The 17,492-nt window shown below is 38.0% G+C and overlaps 1 protein-coding gene across 1 annotated transcript; it reads left to right on the top strand.

The window, feature by feature from the left end:
* Positions 1-2,456: 2,456 nt before the first annotated feature.
* On the top strand, positions 2,457-3,392 carry LOC112920179 (olfactory receptor 8C8-like). The gene has a single exon (XM_025998828.2). The coding sequence runs from the start codon at positions 2,460-2,462 to the stop codon at positions 3,390-3,392; it is 933 nt and encodes a 310-aa protein (XP_025854613.2). The 5' UTR covers positions 2,457-2,459.
* The last annotated feature ends 14,100 nt before the right edge of the window (positions 3,393-17,492 follow it).

Genomic DNA, 17,492 nt, shown 5'->3' with positions numbered 1-17,492 from the left:
TAAATGGGTGTTCTTTTAAGTCACTAAGTTTATGGTAATTTACGACACAAGAAAAAGCTAATATAATGGGTGATGGTAGGACCCCAGGTTAAGGAAACTTAGAGTGTTCTAGACTTTGAGGCTCAAAGGCAGTCCAGTGAAGAAGTTAGAAACCAGGGATTTTAAGGAAATGGAAATATGTAAACTTTGAAGATCAGATGTCAATGTAGTGGGAAGGAGGGGTCCAGAATGACAACCCATTTCTAGATTATCTAACTAGGTTAAGGATAGTGCCGTTAACTTAGAAAAGGATAGCGAGAAGAGAAACGGTTATGGGACCACAAGGAGATGCTGAATTTGCTGAATTCAATTTAGTGGAGATGTCTAGTAAACACTTGGGTACAGAATTGGGAACTTGGGCAAGAGGTCCATGTATAGATAGAGATGAGGATAAAGAAGAAGGCAAACTAATACTTACTTAGCACTTAACCATGTGCCAAGCAGTGTGCTAAATGTGCTAGAGATTATGAGGCATTTAATCCTCAAAGCAATATAAGTAGAAACTTTTACTAAACTTACAATGTACATGAGGTAAAATAAGCTCAGAGTGATTAATTAGTCCAAGATCACACACATGGTAATTGGAGGAATTTGAATTCAAGCTTGATTGACTCCAGAGCTCATTCTTTTAAATATATATATATATATATATATATATATATATATATATATATATGTTATTTATTTATTTATTTGAGAGAGAGAGAGAACAAGCTGAGGGAAGACTGGGGGTGGGAAGAAGGAGAGAGAATCTCTCAAGCAGACTCTGTACTGAGCATGGAGCCCGACATGGGGCTCAGTTTCACAACCCTGAGATCATGACTTGAGCTGAAACCAAGAGTTACATGCTCAACCAACTGAGCCACCCAGACACCCACACACACAGCTCATTCTTTTAATATTTCTCTATAGGTACAAAAGACACCAAAAGATGGATAATATAAAGTTATTACATAATTCTATACCAATCACAGAACAATGGGGAAAAAAAGTGTTGGGAATGGCAATGGCTCTGCCCCTGAACACTCACTCCTCTTTTATAATTGAGCATGAGCTCTAGGATAACTGGGAACATAAAGGAGGTTACTCCCCCCCTGCACAGAGGATCCAAAGTTTTTAATATAAACTGATGCTTGGAGAACATTGAGTCCCAAAGGAACCTATATTAACTTACTGGCAAAGGATTGTAAACACAGGCTCAGTAATTTCTTCCCTCAGGACCCTGATCCAACTCTGATGCTAAATGAGCCTTGTTTTCCAAGCTTCTGAATAAGTTGCTGAGATCCAGAGAGAATAAGATAAATCCACAATATTAGCTTGCTGATGGTTTGGAGATGCGAGTTGATACATTTGCTTTGCCCTGAAGACATTTTATGCAAATCCACAAACAGAAGGAATATTGGCTTCTCCATTTTCAGAGCCTTTGTCTGAAGGGAAGTGAAAGGAAAAGAACTCTTAGAAGTCTGGCAGTAGTGAGGTCTCCAGGCGGACGGAAGTTGGGCAACTGAGTCCTTCTGTTCTGATGTTTTCATTCCCACGGCTACAGCAGTGGAGAAGTGTGGGGAAGTCATTTGTCATCCTTAAACAGTTCATTGTGATTTTGAGGTAAGATTGGATAAAGGGGAGGATCCCTGGGTGGCTCAGGGGTTGAGCGCCTGCCTTCAGCCCTGGGCATGATTCTGGAGTCCCGGGATCGAGTCCCACGTGGGGCTCCCTGTGTGGGGTCTACTTCTCCCTCTGCCTCTCTCTCTCTCTCTCTCTCATTCTGTGTCTCTCATGAATAAATAAATATTTTTAAAAAAAGATTGGATAAAGGGAATGAATAGGAGAAGTTCACAACAATAGTGGAATTCAAATTCCTCCAGTTATTATATGTGTGATCTTGGACAAGTTACATAATCTTTGTGAGACTTTTTACCTCTTAGCACTTTCACTAAGCCAGGTACTAATTTTCTAAAAGATAAGAGGGAGAGAGTGGGTTGAGTAGTGGATATTGTGGGTATCACAGTGACTTTGCTGTCTTCGAACTTCAGGTATTTTCATAGGAAGTGGTCTCAAGTACAACTGTTGGCTCCTCTATTCTCTACCTGCATGACCTTGACCAGCCTATTCATCTCTTCAAAATACTGCTTCCTTATTTCTCACATGTGATCATCACTTTTGGTATCCATTCTAAAAGACTTCATCCCAGATTGTGTTAGTCCAGGGGAGGTGAGGAGTTACAGTTGAGATCTGAAAACAGAAGAAAAGGATAAACAAGAAAAGAAAGTTAAAGATGGAGAGTCTGCCCTGGCTCTTCTTTCAGGATGCTGTCCCCACAGCCCCCACAGAACAAGGCCTTATTCGAGAAGCAAAGCATCTGAGTCCCTTCCTGATGTGACACTTCTCTCATTTCCTCACAGATCACACCCCTGCAGAATATGGCTATGGAAAATGAGTCTTCAGTGACTGAATTCATCCTGGTAGGATTTACAGATCAATCTCAGCTCCAGTTACCCCTTTTCTTCCTCTTTTTACTGAACCATGTGGTCACTGTGGTAGGGAATTTGAGTTTCATTAATCTAATTTGCCTGAATTCTCACTTGCACACTCCCATGTACTTTTTCACCTTCAACTTATCCTTCATAGATCTCTGCCAGTCTTTGGTCATTACACCTAAAATGCTGATGAACTTTGTGTCAGAGAAGAATATCATCTCTTTTCCAGAATGCATGACTCAGCTCGTTTTTTTCTGTTTCTTTGCCCATTCTGAGTGCTATGTGTTGACAGCCATGGCCTATGATCGCTATGTGGCCATCTGTCAGCCCCTGGTGCACATGGTCACCATGTCCCCTCAGGTCTGTTCTCTGCTAATGTTTGGTTCTTATGTGATGGGGTTTGCTGGTGCCATGGTCCACACAGGGGACATGGTCAGATTGTCCTTCTGTGATTCCAACATCATCAACCATTACATGTGTGACATCTTCCCCCTCTACCAGCTCTCCTGCAGCAGCACCTATGCCAGTGAGCTGGTGGATTCAATTATTGTGATCACAGTTGTCATAATATCCAGCTCCATTATTTTCATTTCTTATGTTTTGATCCTGTCCAGTGTCCTCCACATCTCATCAGCTCTGGGTTGGTCCAAAACCTTCAGCACCTGGGGCTCCCACATAGTAACTGTTGGTGTATTCTATGGATCTGGGCTGTTCACACATCTCAAGGCCTCTCCTTCTGGTTCTGTGGGCCAAGAGAAATTCTCCTCAGTATTTTACACAAATATAGTACTCATGTTGAACCCCTTTATCTATAGTCTAAGGAACAAGGATGTCAAATGTGCTCTGAAAAAAACTCTGAAGAGAATTGCAAATTAAGCACAATGAGTGTTGCTGGGTTGTTAGGGAATGTGTGTATGCTGTGTGTGTGTGTGTGTGTTTGTGCATGTCCCCATAATTTTCTTCAGAATGAGATTTTTGCTTTAAGTATTTATTTCTCTGTAAACATGTCAATTAAACCTGCAATCATTATTGAATCTCGTGGTTATTCTCAGTCCGATACTGAACTGAGCTTTATTCTTAACAGCGTGCTCCAGATACGCAGCCTAATTCCTACTTCTTTTTAGACCACCTCCCATTTTGCCTCTTTCCATGGACTTTTCATACATAAACAAACATTACACTAGAAAGCTGTCTGATGAGGTCATCCCTCTTTGTTTTCCCTAAAAACAATCACATACGGCCCTTCTGGTTTTCAGCTTTTGGAGAATTTTTACTGTATAAGTTATAAATTTTCCAGGATTTCAGAGTCCTTTTAGTCTTTGTTTCTATACCGAGATTTCCTAACCCACAAATGAGGAAGATTGAGCCTTTGCTTTCTAAAAATTTTTATTTCTGTGGATGGCAAAGAATGAGTGGGGTTCGCCAACCTGCCCGCCTTCAAAACCACCCATGGTGAAAATCACAGGCATTTCTTGAGAATCATGGCTAGGTTTCATAGTATTGAGCAAATTGTCTGATATACTAGAAAGAAGATTGCTACTGTCCTGTCTTCTGATCACCTTTTTTCTCCCAATGTTTTCATAATTCTCAAAAAATATTTGAGACATATAAGGAACCAAACAAATTTCACAGCTTTAGTGAGTGTTGTTGGCCACAAAATAAAGTGTCAGGTTCAACATGAGGCTTCTCTGTCCACATGCACAGAAAGCATTCCCCCTTTGCAAAGGTTGATAGCCTTTCTTGTTCTGTTCAAGACGTACAAACAAGAATGAGAAGACCCTTGTCATGGAGGGCTTCATGCTTTCCATTTGTAATGTTCACTTTGGAGGAGACAGAATTAACATTTGTGGGGTTCTTAATGGGAGTTGTGTCTTTTCAAATGTTATCATAATGCACTTCTGAATACCCTGTTTTAGAGGCAAAGAATCCAAGATTCAGAAATTCAGCTCAAGATCACACAATTAGCTCAGAGCAAAAAGCCCAGATATGTACCTGATTCATCTAACAACAAACCCTGTATTCTTTCCATGTTATCATGTTGCTTCTCAGGGTGGAAAGGGGAAAAAATAGGAAATATAAGAGAAGGGAAATAAAAAATCTGGAGAATTATTTTAGAATTCACCTGGAAGTGAGGGTACAAATGACACCTTTAGCCTGAAGTCCCTGTAAGTGGAAGAATGGTCCATAAAGGCTTTAACTTATGCTTCTAGAAATGTTTGATATGAATTTTTATAATTATGTAGTATAATACTGATGAGGCATGACTGAATCTCTATGAATATTTTCAAAAGGAGACAACAAATTTTATTTTACATTTGGAAAAAGAAAAATGTAGTCTTTTCATAATACAAAATATCGAAAATTGTGCTCTACCAAATTTCTTGTTCTGTGTGATTACAGAGATACAACACTAATTTACTTTCCTCAGTGATTCTCAGTGGGGCCAAAGAAAGACACTCCCTTACATGCTGTATCAGGGACTGTGGTAAACTCAACAAAGCCTCAGTAGTATCTGTGAGATATTTATGCTTAGTCAAAGGGATCGCAAGCATTAGCTTAAAAGTATGGCATATGTTAATACCAGTTGGGAACTGAGAGAAATGAACATAATTAATTTAAATCAAATTAATCTTGGGACTCCTGGGTGACTCAGTGGTTGAGCATCTGCCTTCAGCTCAGCACATGATCCCAGGTCCAAGGATAGAGTCTTACATTGGGCTCCCTGTGAGGAGCCTGCCTCTCCCTCTGTCTATATCTCTGCTTCTCTCTATGTGTCTCTCATGAGTAAATAAATAAAATATTTAGAAAAAATCAATTTAATCTGACTTCTGTTATAAAAGCATTGGAGATAAAAAAAAATCTATATTATATACAGATGTACATATATATATATCAGACTGTCCTTATTTTGTTGACATCTCTGTCTAATCAAATAGAATTTGACCACTTAGTCTTTCTTTTTTCTCCTATGCATAGTTAGCGTAGAATCTGAAAAAATAAATATTTATAAAATTAAGTTTGTGAAATTATTAGATACCAATTTTTCTCTAAGCCAAATTAAAAACTATGTTAAAAAAACAGTAATTTTCTCCCATGAAAATTAGCTTTCTTTAAACACATGGCTATAACTCTTCAAGACTGAAAAAAGAGTCTAGTTGGATACAACAGACAGAAATGCGATTCTTTCTGTTATAATACATGTGTCTTTCAAATTGGCTAATGTTCTAGGTAACCAGCCCTCCCCATTTACAAAATACCTGTTTCTCCTGAAGAACTTGGATTTCCTTTGAAACAAAAAAGGAACTGTTTGGGTAGGTTACAATATAAATGAGGAAAAACACACAATTTTACTTCAGAAACTAAAATGAAATAGAGTTGTATTGTACTATTTATTATATATGTGCAATTAAAAACCTGTCTCCAAAATGCAACCTATGCCTTTGTCAGTAGAAGATAATAAAATCAAGTAAATAAATTAGCTGTGTATGCAAAGTGGCTGTGGAATTTTTATAACATGAAAATTCATCATGGTAAATAAAATTTTGTCTCAGGGTAGCCGCAGAAACAGCACAGACATCTCTGCTATTTTGCATAATCCTCAGGCTTGGCTTGAACCCTGGTAAAAACTGATTGCATTTCAGTTTCCTCATTAGGATTGGCAGTTGCCTTGCCCTAAATCTCAGGCCACTAGAATGCTGGGTATCAGATACCACAACAAGAAAGCACTGTCATTATCGGCTTTGCCAATAATGAGTCCTCTTTCATATAACATGAACATCATTTGCTACAAATTTGACTTTTAACCACCAAAAGCTATTAGAGGTAAGTTACAAATTCTGCTTCTATTAAAAACTATGGGGAAGACGGGATCAAAAGAACTTAGTGTACCCAGATTGTCTAGTTTAAGCTATATTCAAAACAAATTTTCAGGATATTTGGTGATCATATAATAGCACTTAGGTGCCTGGCTAAATTCAACATAATATTAATTTCACTCACTATGGACTCTGGAACCTACAACATTTCTTTAAGATTAAAAGTAGAACAAAAGGGAATTAATCCATAAGATAGCATGTGTCAGATAATGTTCATTGTCTCTCAGGCCTATACTCCTCTCCTATGTATATCCAAGGCTAGAAACCGCTGCCTACATATCCGGAACACTCTTGAAATCTTGATACAGTGATAAATAATTTGTCTATTGTCTTGTAAGAGCTAAAAGTCTAGAGTAGAGTCTGACAAGTCAGTGAGGATAATAGGTACAATGGTGCCCAAGAATATAAGATTGGTTTAAGAGATTGTGAGGCTTAACAGAGAAAGTAATGTTAAAAAGAAAACACAGGAAGGAAATGAGTTAATTAAACAAAGGGAGAAGTGTGCATTGTCTGATGAGAAGTTAGGTGGAAGCATGGCAGGAGGAGTGTATTTTAGAAGAACAATTTGAGGAAAGGGCCAAAGGGGACAGAGCATGATGCATTCCAGGAGAAGCACAAGCATGCAGTGAAGAGAATATGGCAATTACAAATTACAATTGTAAAGAAATACAGCAAAACATTAATAGCAATGAATTCTGGGAGATGTCTACGGTGTGGCCTAGGATTCAGAGTGAGGATTTAGTCAGTCCTAGCAGAGGCTGGAATGCAATCAGATATCCATGACTAAGGCTGGACACCAGTAGAGGAGTTAGGGGGACATTGTAGCAGGTCGAAGAGGATGCATATGCCCACAAAATACTGAGCCTAGGACTTCAGGCTAATGCCCCCGAGGGATGGGCATAGGTATCCATATTGTCCATCTCAGTTATTATCAGCTCAGAAACAAATATGGATAAACCAGTAGAACACAAACCTCAGGACTTGAGACTGTATATAACTGGGAAAACATAGACAGACTCCTTCCTCTCTAAGGTAACCAGCCTGAGAAACTCTTGTGAGAAACTCGCTCTATTATTCAGAAATAGAGTTAAGTGAATTCCCTGCTCTGATATTTATTGTAGTGAAGACTTTCCTAAGTTGCCTGAAGAAATAGTTCGTGATTATCCTTTTGATTCGTTCATTCAGTCATTCCACAGATTTTTCTGAACACCTATCATAGTATTTGCTATACTTGGGATAAAACAGAGAACAAAACTGAGTTCCCTATGTTCATGGAACTCACTCGTACTGTGATATAGAATGGTGGCTGTGACCTGGTAAGAAAATGTCCTATTTCCCTGAGTTTTGTGATAAAACATCAAACAGAACAATATGTAAAGAAAATAAAAAGGTGGGTAAGAAAAACCAACCCATGAAGGGAATAATGTGTGCAGCTGTGCATTTGGATTCACTCAGAGGAAAATGACCCTTTTTCATCTGTGACTGATACTGTTCCTTTTCTTTCTTTCTCCAATGTTTTATTTAAATTCCAATTAATTAACATACACTGTAATATCATTTTCGGGTATAGAATTTAGTGACTCATCACTTTTGCACAACACCTTTTGAAGGCACAGTGCTCATCACAAGTGCTTTCCTTAATCCCTATTGCCCATTTAGCCCAACCCACACCCACCTCCCCTCCAGCAACACTGTTTGTTTCCTATAGTTAAGAATCTATTATCTGGTTTGCCTCTCTTTTCCCCCTATGTTTATCTGTTTTGTTTCTTAAATTCCACATATGAGTAAAATCATATGGTATTTGTCTTTCTCTGACTTTTTTCACTTAGCATAATACTCTCTAGCTCCATCCACATTGTTGCAAATGGCAAGATTTTATTCTTTTCTGTGGCTGAGTAATACTCCCTTGACTATATATACTACCTCTTCTTTATCCATTGATCAGTTGGCAGACATTTGGGCTGTTTACATAATTTGGTTATTGTTGATAATGCTGCTATAAATGTTGGGATGCATGTGCCTCTTCAGATCACTATTTTTGTATCCTTTGGATAAATACCCAAGGAGGGTTCCCTTTTCTCTGCATACTTGCCAGCATCTGTTGTTTCCTGTGTTGTTAATTTTAGCCATTCTGACTGGTGTGAGGTGATATCTCATTGTAGTTTTGATTTAATACTGTTCCTTTTTAATGGAGAGAAAATTTGTTTACCAGATCTTTGCTAAATATCATCGGGATTACAATTAATCCTGCAAAGATTCTTCTTCTTCCAGCAAAGAAAACCACCAGATGAATGATTTCACTATGAAAGCAGTGATAATGAATGCTTGCATTATGGAGTTTGTGGTGGGATTTACCCTGCCTCCTAGAGTCTCCTCACAACCATTGAAGAAGTAGAGTAAAACTCTTAGCTAAGGTCACCAAGAATATCTTCCTGGAAGAAAATCTTGATCTTCTAGCCCCAGTTTCTAAAACTTTCTCTCCTAAGTAGGATAGACAAAGTTGGAGGTCAAGACAAAAATCTAATAATGTTAAGCTTGTGGGATGTCTGAGTGGCTGGCCAGTTGAGCGTCTGCCTTCAGCTCAGGGTGTGATCGCAGAGTCTGGGGATGAAGTCTCCCATTGGGCTCCCTGCGGGGACCCTGCTTCTCCCTCTGCCTATGTCTCTGCCTCTCTCTGTGTCTCTCATGAATAAATAAAATCTTTTTTTTAAATGTTAAGCTTGTATGGTTGGTTGAAAGAACACATATTTTGAGAAAATTTTCAGAATCTAGGGCTAGACATAGATGTTTGAGACTTAACACCAAAGAGATGATCCATAAAAGGAAAAACTTATAAATTTAACCTCACCAAAATTAAATGTTTTATTTCTGTCAAAGACCATATTAAGAGGATAAAAAGAGAAGCCACAGAGGGGAAAATATTTGCAAGCATTTATCTGACAGAGAAGTAATATCAAGAATATATAAAGAACTCTCAGGATTCAACAGTTAAAATAAAAAAAGAAAGTTAGAAAAAGACTTAAACATTTCACTAAAAAGGGCCTGCAGGTGACAAATAATCACATGAAAAGGTATTCGATGTCATTAGGGAAACACAATTAAAACCACAATGAAACAACACTACAAATCTCTCAGAACGGCTAAAATAAAAAATAGCGACACCACCAAATGCTGGCAATGATATAGAAAAACTGAGCAGCCCGGGTGGCTCAGCAGTTTAATGCCGCCTTCAGCCCAGGACCTGAACCTAGAGACCCGGGGTCCTGGAGCCCAGACCCTGATCAAATCCCACATCAGGCTCCCTGCATGGAGTCTGCTTCTCCCTCTGCCTGTCTCTCTCTCTCTCTCTCTCTCTCTCTCTCTCTCTCTCTCTATCTCTGTCTCTCGTGAATAAATAAATAAAACATTTGAAAAAAAATAAGAAAAACTGAATCACTCATAAATTGCTGGTGGGAATATGAAATGTTACAATCACTCTAGAAAAAGTTTGTTACCGTTTGCAGTTACTCCGCAGTTATACTCTTGAGCATATATCTCAGAGCAAGGAAGATTTCTTCTCAGACAAAAACTGTACGCAAATGCTCATAGCAGCCCTATTTGTAATAGCCCAAAATTGGAAACAACCCAGGTGCCTTCCAATAGGTGAACAATTAAACTGTGTTTATCTGTCCATATCATGGGGTACTATGCATCAGCAAAAAGGAATGAACTATAGATACATGCAGCAACCTAGATTAACTTCAAAGATATTTTACTGAGTGAAAAGCCAATCTCAAAATTTTATGGACTGTATTATTCCATTTATATAAAATGAAAGAATTTTAGTGATAGAGAGCAGATTAGTGGTTCTGTATCTTGACTGTGGTAAGTGAATGCACTAGCCTACACATGTGATGAAACTGTATAGAACTAAACACACACACACACACACACACGAGTAAAAGCGAAACTGGGAAAATCTGAACAAAACCAATGGATTATGTCACTATCAATATCCTGGTTCTGATATTATACTAGTCTTAAAATGTTACCTTTGGGGGACACTGAATAAAAGATACAAGGGATTTCTCTGCATTGTTTTTAAAATTTTTATAACTAATTTCTACAATAGAAATTGAAAGCTTAATTTTTTAAAAAAGTTAAATAATATAGGCTTTTATCTCTGGAACATAAAAACATTTAAAGGAATTTTTTAAATTATATACTTTTTTTAAAGATTTATTTATTTATTCATGAAAGACAGAGAGAGAGAAAGAGAGAGAGAGGCAGAGACATAGGTAGAGGGAGAAGCAGGCTCCCCATAGGGAGCCCGGGGCGGAACTCATCCAGGATCCCAGGATCATGCTCTGAGCCAAAAGCAGAGACGCTCAACTGCCGAGCCACCCAGGCATCCCAAAATTATATTCTTCTTAAAACTGAAATCTTAAGATATCACCTGTTTAGGTTGATTCTATTATTATCTTGAATTTAATTTGAGATGAGCATTTTCAGTGCTATTAATGTTCTACATACTAGAACAGCTCTCTTAAGTGTTGATGTTTCCTTAATACCTTTTTTTTATGGAGCATCCTATGTCTGTTATGTTCCTATCTGAATGAATTCCCCCCACCAATAGAGCCACCCAATGTAACAGAGATTCCCAAGATTCAAATGGGTCCAGTAGAAATAAATGTGTTAAAGGCTTATTTTGTCCCACATCAATTTAGATGGATAAAAATAAAGTTACACTCAAGCAACTTAGGTTCAATATTTAGAACCAAAAAAATTGATCAAATATCCCTAATCTCTATGTGTCCATTCTCTTTGGATGTATGGGCCATCCATGCCCAACACAGCCAAAATCCACCCTTCTTCCCAACCCCCTTAATACAATTTCTGTATTCAGATACCATTTTTACTTATTCTGCATCTGATCATTTCTCCAATTCTCTCCATTCCCAAAAGCATCCACATTGTTCCTTTCCAGGAAGCATTCATTTGATTGAAACTTATACCAGCTTTATAGCAACCAAAGCTTCGTACAATCTCGGGCATAAAGGCAAAAAGGAAGGCCAAGGCTGCAAAATGTTCAGTTTCTGAGTTCACTAAACATTTAGGAACTCAGTAAAGATTGTGTTATTTATTCTAGGTAGTGAAATCAATACTTTTTTAGGATTTTATGTATTTATTCATGAGAGACACACAGAGAGAGGCCGAGACACAGACAGAGGGAGAAGCAGGCTCCTTGCAAGGAGCCCGATGCAGGACTTGATCCCAGGACCCTGGGATCATGACCTGAGGCAAAGGCAGACGCTCAACCACTGAGCCACTCTGGAGGGGTCCCAAAAGTCAATACTTGCTAAACAGGATTCCAGGGCAGCCCGGGTGGCTCGGCGGTTTAGCGCCACCTTCAGCCCGGGGCCTGAATCTGGAGACCCGGGATCGAGTCCCACATCGGGCTCTCTGTATGGAGCCTGCTTCTCCCTCTGCCTGTGTCTCTGCCGCTCTCTGCCTCTCTCTGCCTCTCTCTCTCTCTGTCCCTCATGGATAAATAAATAAAATCTTAAAAAAAAAAAAAACAGAATTCCAGATAAGCCTAATGGAGATTCATAATGTTTGATGAAGTGGTAGGCTTCACTAATTAATGGTGAGTTAGCCTGTGTTGTGTCCATATTTATTTGTTGGGATGGGTGCTCCAAGAGAACTAGGACCATATCTGTAGAGTTCAGTTCTGTATCCCCAGTACATCATAGATGCTCATTTAAATGTTTCTTACATTGATATGTGAAAAACAAAAAAGGCAATGGAAGTGGCCACCATCCAGAGCAGCAGATGTGTGTGGGAAGTGGGAAATGAGGGATGAAGGAAGTAGAATTCTGTGTCAGGAGCTGGTAACAGAGCCTCAGGGAATGTGTCTTACTCCCATGGACTGTTCTCTGAGCTCTGGCGCGAGGGGCAACAGACAAATGTGACAGAAACTCAGGAGCCCAAGCAGCTGTTCTTTTCCTCAGAGAAGAACAAAAAGAGCAATATATCCTCTGATTAGGGGAGAAGGTGGTGGCAGGAGAGAGTAGTGTGCTGCCAGCGAGATGTGGTTCCTGAGCACAGCAAGATCCTTCTGGAGACTCCCAGAAATTCTTGAGCAAATTTCAAAAGAGTTGAATTCCTACATTAGTTAGGGTAAGTGCAAGCAGTTGAAAATTATGTATTTTAATGTACCATTAATGGTTTTTAAATCTTAGAATTAGAGGTATTCTAGTGCAACCACCCCCATCTATGAAATAGCTTTGAAGACGCTTCTGGTAATCATTCAGCTTCTCCCCAGACAGTTCTAGCTGTGGTCACTTGAGGGAATGACCACCTCCAGCACGTCAGATTATAGGTATCATGGATCTGACAAAAATATTTTCCCCAAACTGCTAAATGGGCCTCAATCACCTAGAAAGCCCACAAACTTTTTTAAATGTTACCAGTAAGTAAAACAAAAATTGCTTTTAATTCACAAAATGTTAAGTTCCTGTGGGGAATAGGATTATAATTAAACAGTGCATGACATTCTTCTTAACCTCTAAAAATTAATTAACTTTGAGGAGGGACAAATCTTCCAGCCACATTGTTACGAGAGGACCAGTACATGTGGTATTTTGAAATACCTACATTTGTTTAACAGAAAGTTGTGTAATTTGAATAATGGTAGTTATAAAATTCTTATGTCATTTTTAAATATAAAAATAAGTAAATAAAAAAAGAAAGAAAACCCCAGATCAATACAAGAATGGAGGCATAACTCACAAGAGAAATTGTAAACATTAAACCAGGCAGTTCAGCCAAACAGCCACCAGGTTGTGCTGGTGACTCAGTGATGTTGTTTAAACAAGATAAAAAAGAATTTTGCCTAAAATTTATATTTTACATATTTTTAGGCCCCTAAACATATAGTCATGGATTTTACATAACTCCTATGTAAAAATATCAACTCATTATTAAAACACATAAACTTCTTAAAAAGATGTTCTTTAGGGAAAAATTTAAACAGGTTGAGTATATTTAATTTGCAAAACTTAACTGGGCACTTACTATATTGTGTGATGAGGAAAGAATGGATAAGACATAGCAGTCACACTATAAATAATACACACAAATATAAACAAAATATTCTAGTAGAGTGTTACCTCCAAGTACTTTTTGTTGTTATTTTGTTTATTGCTCATCCCCAATACATAGACTATAAATAAGAGTACAAAAAATAGTCGTTAAGTAAATGAAAGATTTGATGAATTAACAGTTATATAACTGATGTTTTTAGAAAGTCCTATAGATATAAAAATTAGTGTTATTCTCTAGTTTTCCAATATAACATATGATCTAAATTCATTCCTCTAAAACAGCATTTAAATTATCTTAAAACCATTTGATGAAAGTTTAAATTTTACAAATCGTAAGGATACACCTTGAAGGAATACCCTTATTTGCTCTTCTCTGAAATAAATGGTGTCAAGAAGATAAATTCTATCTTTTGTGTAGTCACACCAGAATATTTTATATCACTACATTGCATTACAAAATCATTTGTTCTTGTTTTACTCTCAATATACAATTTTATGACAATAAGTCTTTTTTTAACCAAACATAATGTCCCTGAAGATTCTGACATATTCCTAGAATGAGGTTAGTCTGTACCCCGATCTTGTAAGAGTTGTTGAAAACAAACCAAAGTTAAATATTCCATTGTAGCTGCTTTCTTCATCTGGTTCTGGACACAAACTTTTAAAGGTATATGCAAGTGACCATTTTGGAATCTAAACCAATGCAGACTATATCTCACTTATAGGATAGGATACCACTGCTGTGTCTACCCTGTCTTCCATGTTAATTTGCAGTCATTTCTCCAGACTGTCACTTTCTCTTCTCCTCTCTTACTTCTATATTTCATATTCCTATTTCTTCCCATTCCTTCCTAGAAAGCAATGCATATTAGTACCAAAAAAGCAGTGGAGTTAGAGCCAAATAAAGTGGGGTTTAAAAATAGGATCTGCCAAAAACCATGATTATCTCCTTGGATGCAGAAGAGCATTTGACAAAATACAACATGCATTTATGATTAAAACTTTCAGTAGGTATAGAGGGAATGTATCTCAACATAATAAGGAACATATATGACAAACCTGCAACTAACACCATACTCAATGATGAAAAGCTGGAAGCTCTTCCTCTAAGATCCGGAAGAGGAAAAGGATGCCCACACTCACCAGTTTTATTCAACATAGAATTGGAAGTCCTAGCCAGATCAATCAGGCAAGAAAAAGAAATGAAAGGCATTCAGATTGGAAAGGAAGAAGTGAAACTGTCACTATTTGCAGGTGACATAATACTATATGGGGGTGCCTTGGTCGCTCAGTCAGTTAAACGTTCAACTCTTGATTTTAGCTCAGATCATGACCTCAGGGTCATGAGATCAAGCCCTGACTTTAGCTTTGCACTGCATGGAGCCTGCTTATGATTCTCTCTCTTCCTCTCCCTCGACCCCTCACCCCCCACTCACACATGCTCTTTCTTTCTCTCTCAGTCCCTCTAAAAAGAATAAATAAAACATTTTTTAAAATACTATATATGGAAAACCCTCCACAAAAAAACTATAAAAATCAATAAATAAATTCTTTAAATGTGTAGGATACATAATATACAGAATTAATTGCCTTTCTATTCCCTTTTTTTAGTATATATGCTGCCGAAGCGAGCACCTTTCTTTTTTTTTTTTTTTTTTTTTTGCACCTTTCTATTCACTAATAACAAACTATCAGAAAGAGAAATTAAGAAATCACTGAAAACTATGAGGCAATGACGAAAGAAATTGAAGAAGACACAAGTAAATAGATATTCCATGCTTATGGATTAGAAGAATTAATATAGTTAAAATATTCACTCCCAAATCTATCTGAAGGTTTAATGCATCCCCTGCTGAAATTCAAATGGTATTTTTCACAGAACGAGGACAAACGATTATAAAAGTTGTATGTCACCACAAAAGATCCCAAATAGCCAAAGCAATCTTGAGAAAGATAAACAAGCCAGAGGCCTCATGCTCTGTGAATTTAAATGATATTACAAAGCTATATTTTTTTTAATTTTTTATTTTTATTTATTTATGATAGTCACAGAGAGAGAGAGAGAGGCAGAGACACAGGCAGAGGGAGAAGGCAGGCTCCATGCACCGGGAACCTGATGTGGGATTCGATCCCGGGTCTCCAGGATCGCGCCCTGGGCCAAAGGCCGGCGCCAAACAGCTGCGCCACCCAGGGATCCCTTACAAAGCTATATTAATCAAAACAGTGTGGTATTAGATTAAAAGCAGACACATGGGATGCCTGGGTGGCTCAGCAGGCAAGTTGAGCATCAGCCTTCGGCTCAGGGCGTGATCCTGCAGTCCTGGGATCGAGTCCCGCGTAGGACTCCCTGCATGGAGCCTGCTTCTCCCTCTGCCTGTGTCTCTGCCTCTCTCTGTGTGTCTCTCATGAATAAATAAATAAAATCTTTAAAAAAAATAAACATAAATTAAAAAATAAAATAAAAGCAGACACAGAGATCAGTGGAACAGAATAGAGAGCCCAGATAAGCCCACGCATATATGTTCAACTAACTTACAACAAAGAAGCCAATAATATGCAATGGAGAAAGGACACTATCTTCAACAAATGATGTTGGGGAAACTGGACAGCAACATGCAAAAGAATTCAACTAGACCATGTCTTACCTCATATATAAAAATTAACTCAAAAATATATGATTGGCTTGAAACCATAAACTCCTAGAAGAAAACATAGGCAGTAAGCTCCTTGACATCAGTCTTGGTGATGATTTTTGGAAGGCAACTTTAACAGCAAGGGCAAAAAAGCAAAAATGAACAAGTGGGGTTACATCAAACTTAAAAGCTTCTGCACAGCAAAGTAAATGGTCAACAAAATGAAAGGAAGGCCTGCTGAATGGCAGAAAATATTAGCAAATTATATATCTGATAAAGGGTCAATATCTAAAATATATAAAGAACTCCTACAACTCAGTAACAACAACAACAACAAAAAAAACCATCAGACTGACAAGAGGGCAGAGGTTCTGATAGACGTTTTCCAAAGAAGACATATAGAAAGCCAACAGATACATGAAAAATACTCAACATCACTAATCATGAGGGAAATACAAATCAAAAACATGGTGAAACATCACCTCACGCCTGTTAGAACGGCTACTATCAAAAAGATGAGCTAACAAGTGCTGGCAAGGATATGGAGAAGACAGAACACTTGTGCGCTGTTGGTGGGAATGTAAATTGATGCAGCCACTGTAGAAAACAGTATTGAGGTTCCTCAAAAAATTAAAAATCGAACTATCATATGATCCAGCAATTTCACTTATGGTTATTCATCCAAAGAAAACAAACACACACACACACACACAAAAGAAAACAAAAACACTTACTTAAAAATATATATGCACCCCAATGTTCATTGCAGCATTATTTACAATAGCCAAGATATGGAAGCAATCTAAAGTGTCCATCAACAGATGATGTAGTGTATGTATATACACACAAAAACAAATTATATGTATATATATGTATATATAACATGTAAAATATTTATAAAATGGAATATTATTCAGCCAAAAGGAAGAATGATATCTTGCCATTTCTGACAACATGGATAGATCCTGAGGGCATTATGTTAAATAAGTGAGACAGAGACAAATAGTGTATGACCATACTTATATGTCTGTATGTAGCAAAAATGAAAACAAACTCATAGATAGAACATATTAGTGGTTGCCAGAGGCAAGGGTGGGAGGTGGGTGAAATGGGTAAAGGGAGCCAAAAGGTACAAACTTCCATTTACAAAATAAATAAGCCATGAAGATGTAATGTACAACATCATGATTGTAATTAATAATATTGTATTGCAGGGCAGCCCGGGTGGCTCAGCAGTTTAGCACTGCCTTCAGCCCAGGGCATGATCCTGGAGTCCCACATCGGGTCCCTGCATGGAATGGAGGCTGTTTCTCCCTCTGACTGTGTCTCTCTCTGCCTCTCGCTCTCTCTCTCTCTCTCTCCCTCTCTCTCTCTCTCTGTCTC

The sequence above is a fragment of the Vulpes vulpes genome, chromosome 12 (genome assembly GCF_048418805.1).
Source record: "Vulpes vulpes isolate BD-2025 chromosome 12, VulVul3, whole genome shotgun sequence".
NCBI classification, from domain to species: Eukaryota; Metazoa; Chordata; class Mammalia; order Carnivora; family Canidae; genus Vulpes; species Vulpes vulpes.
Note: the sequence above shows the minus strand (reverse complement) of the source record. Positions and strands in the feature narration are given on the sequence as shown.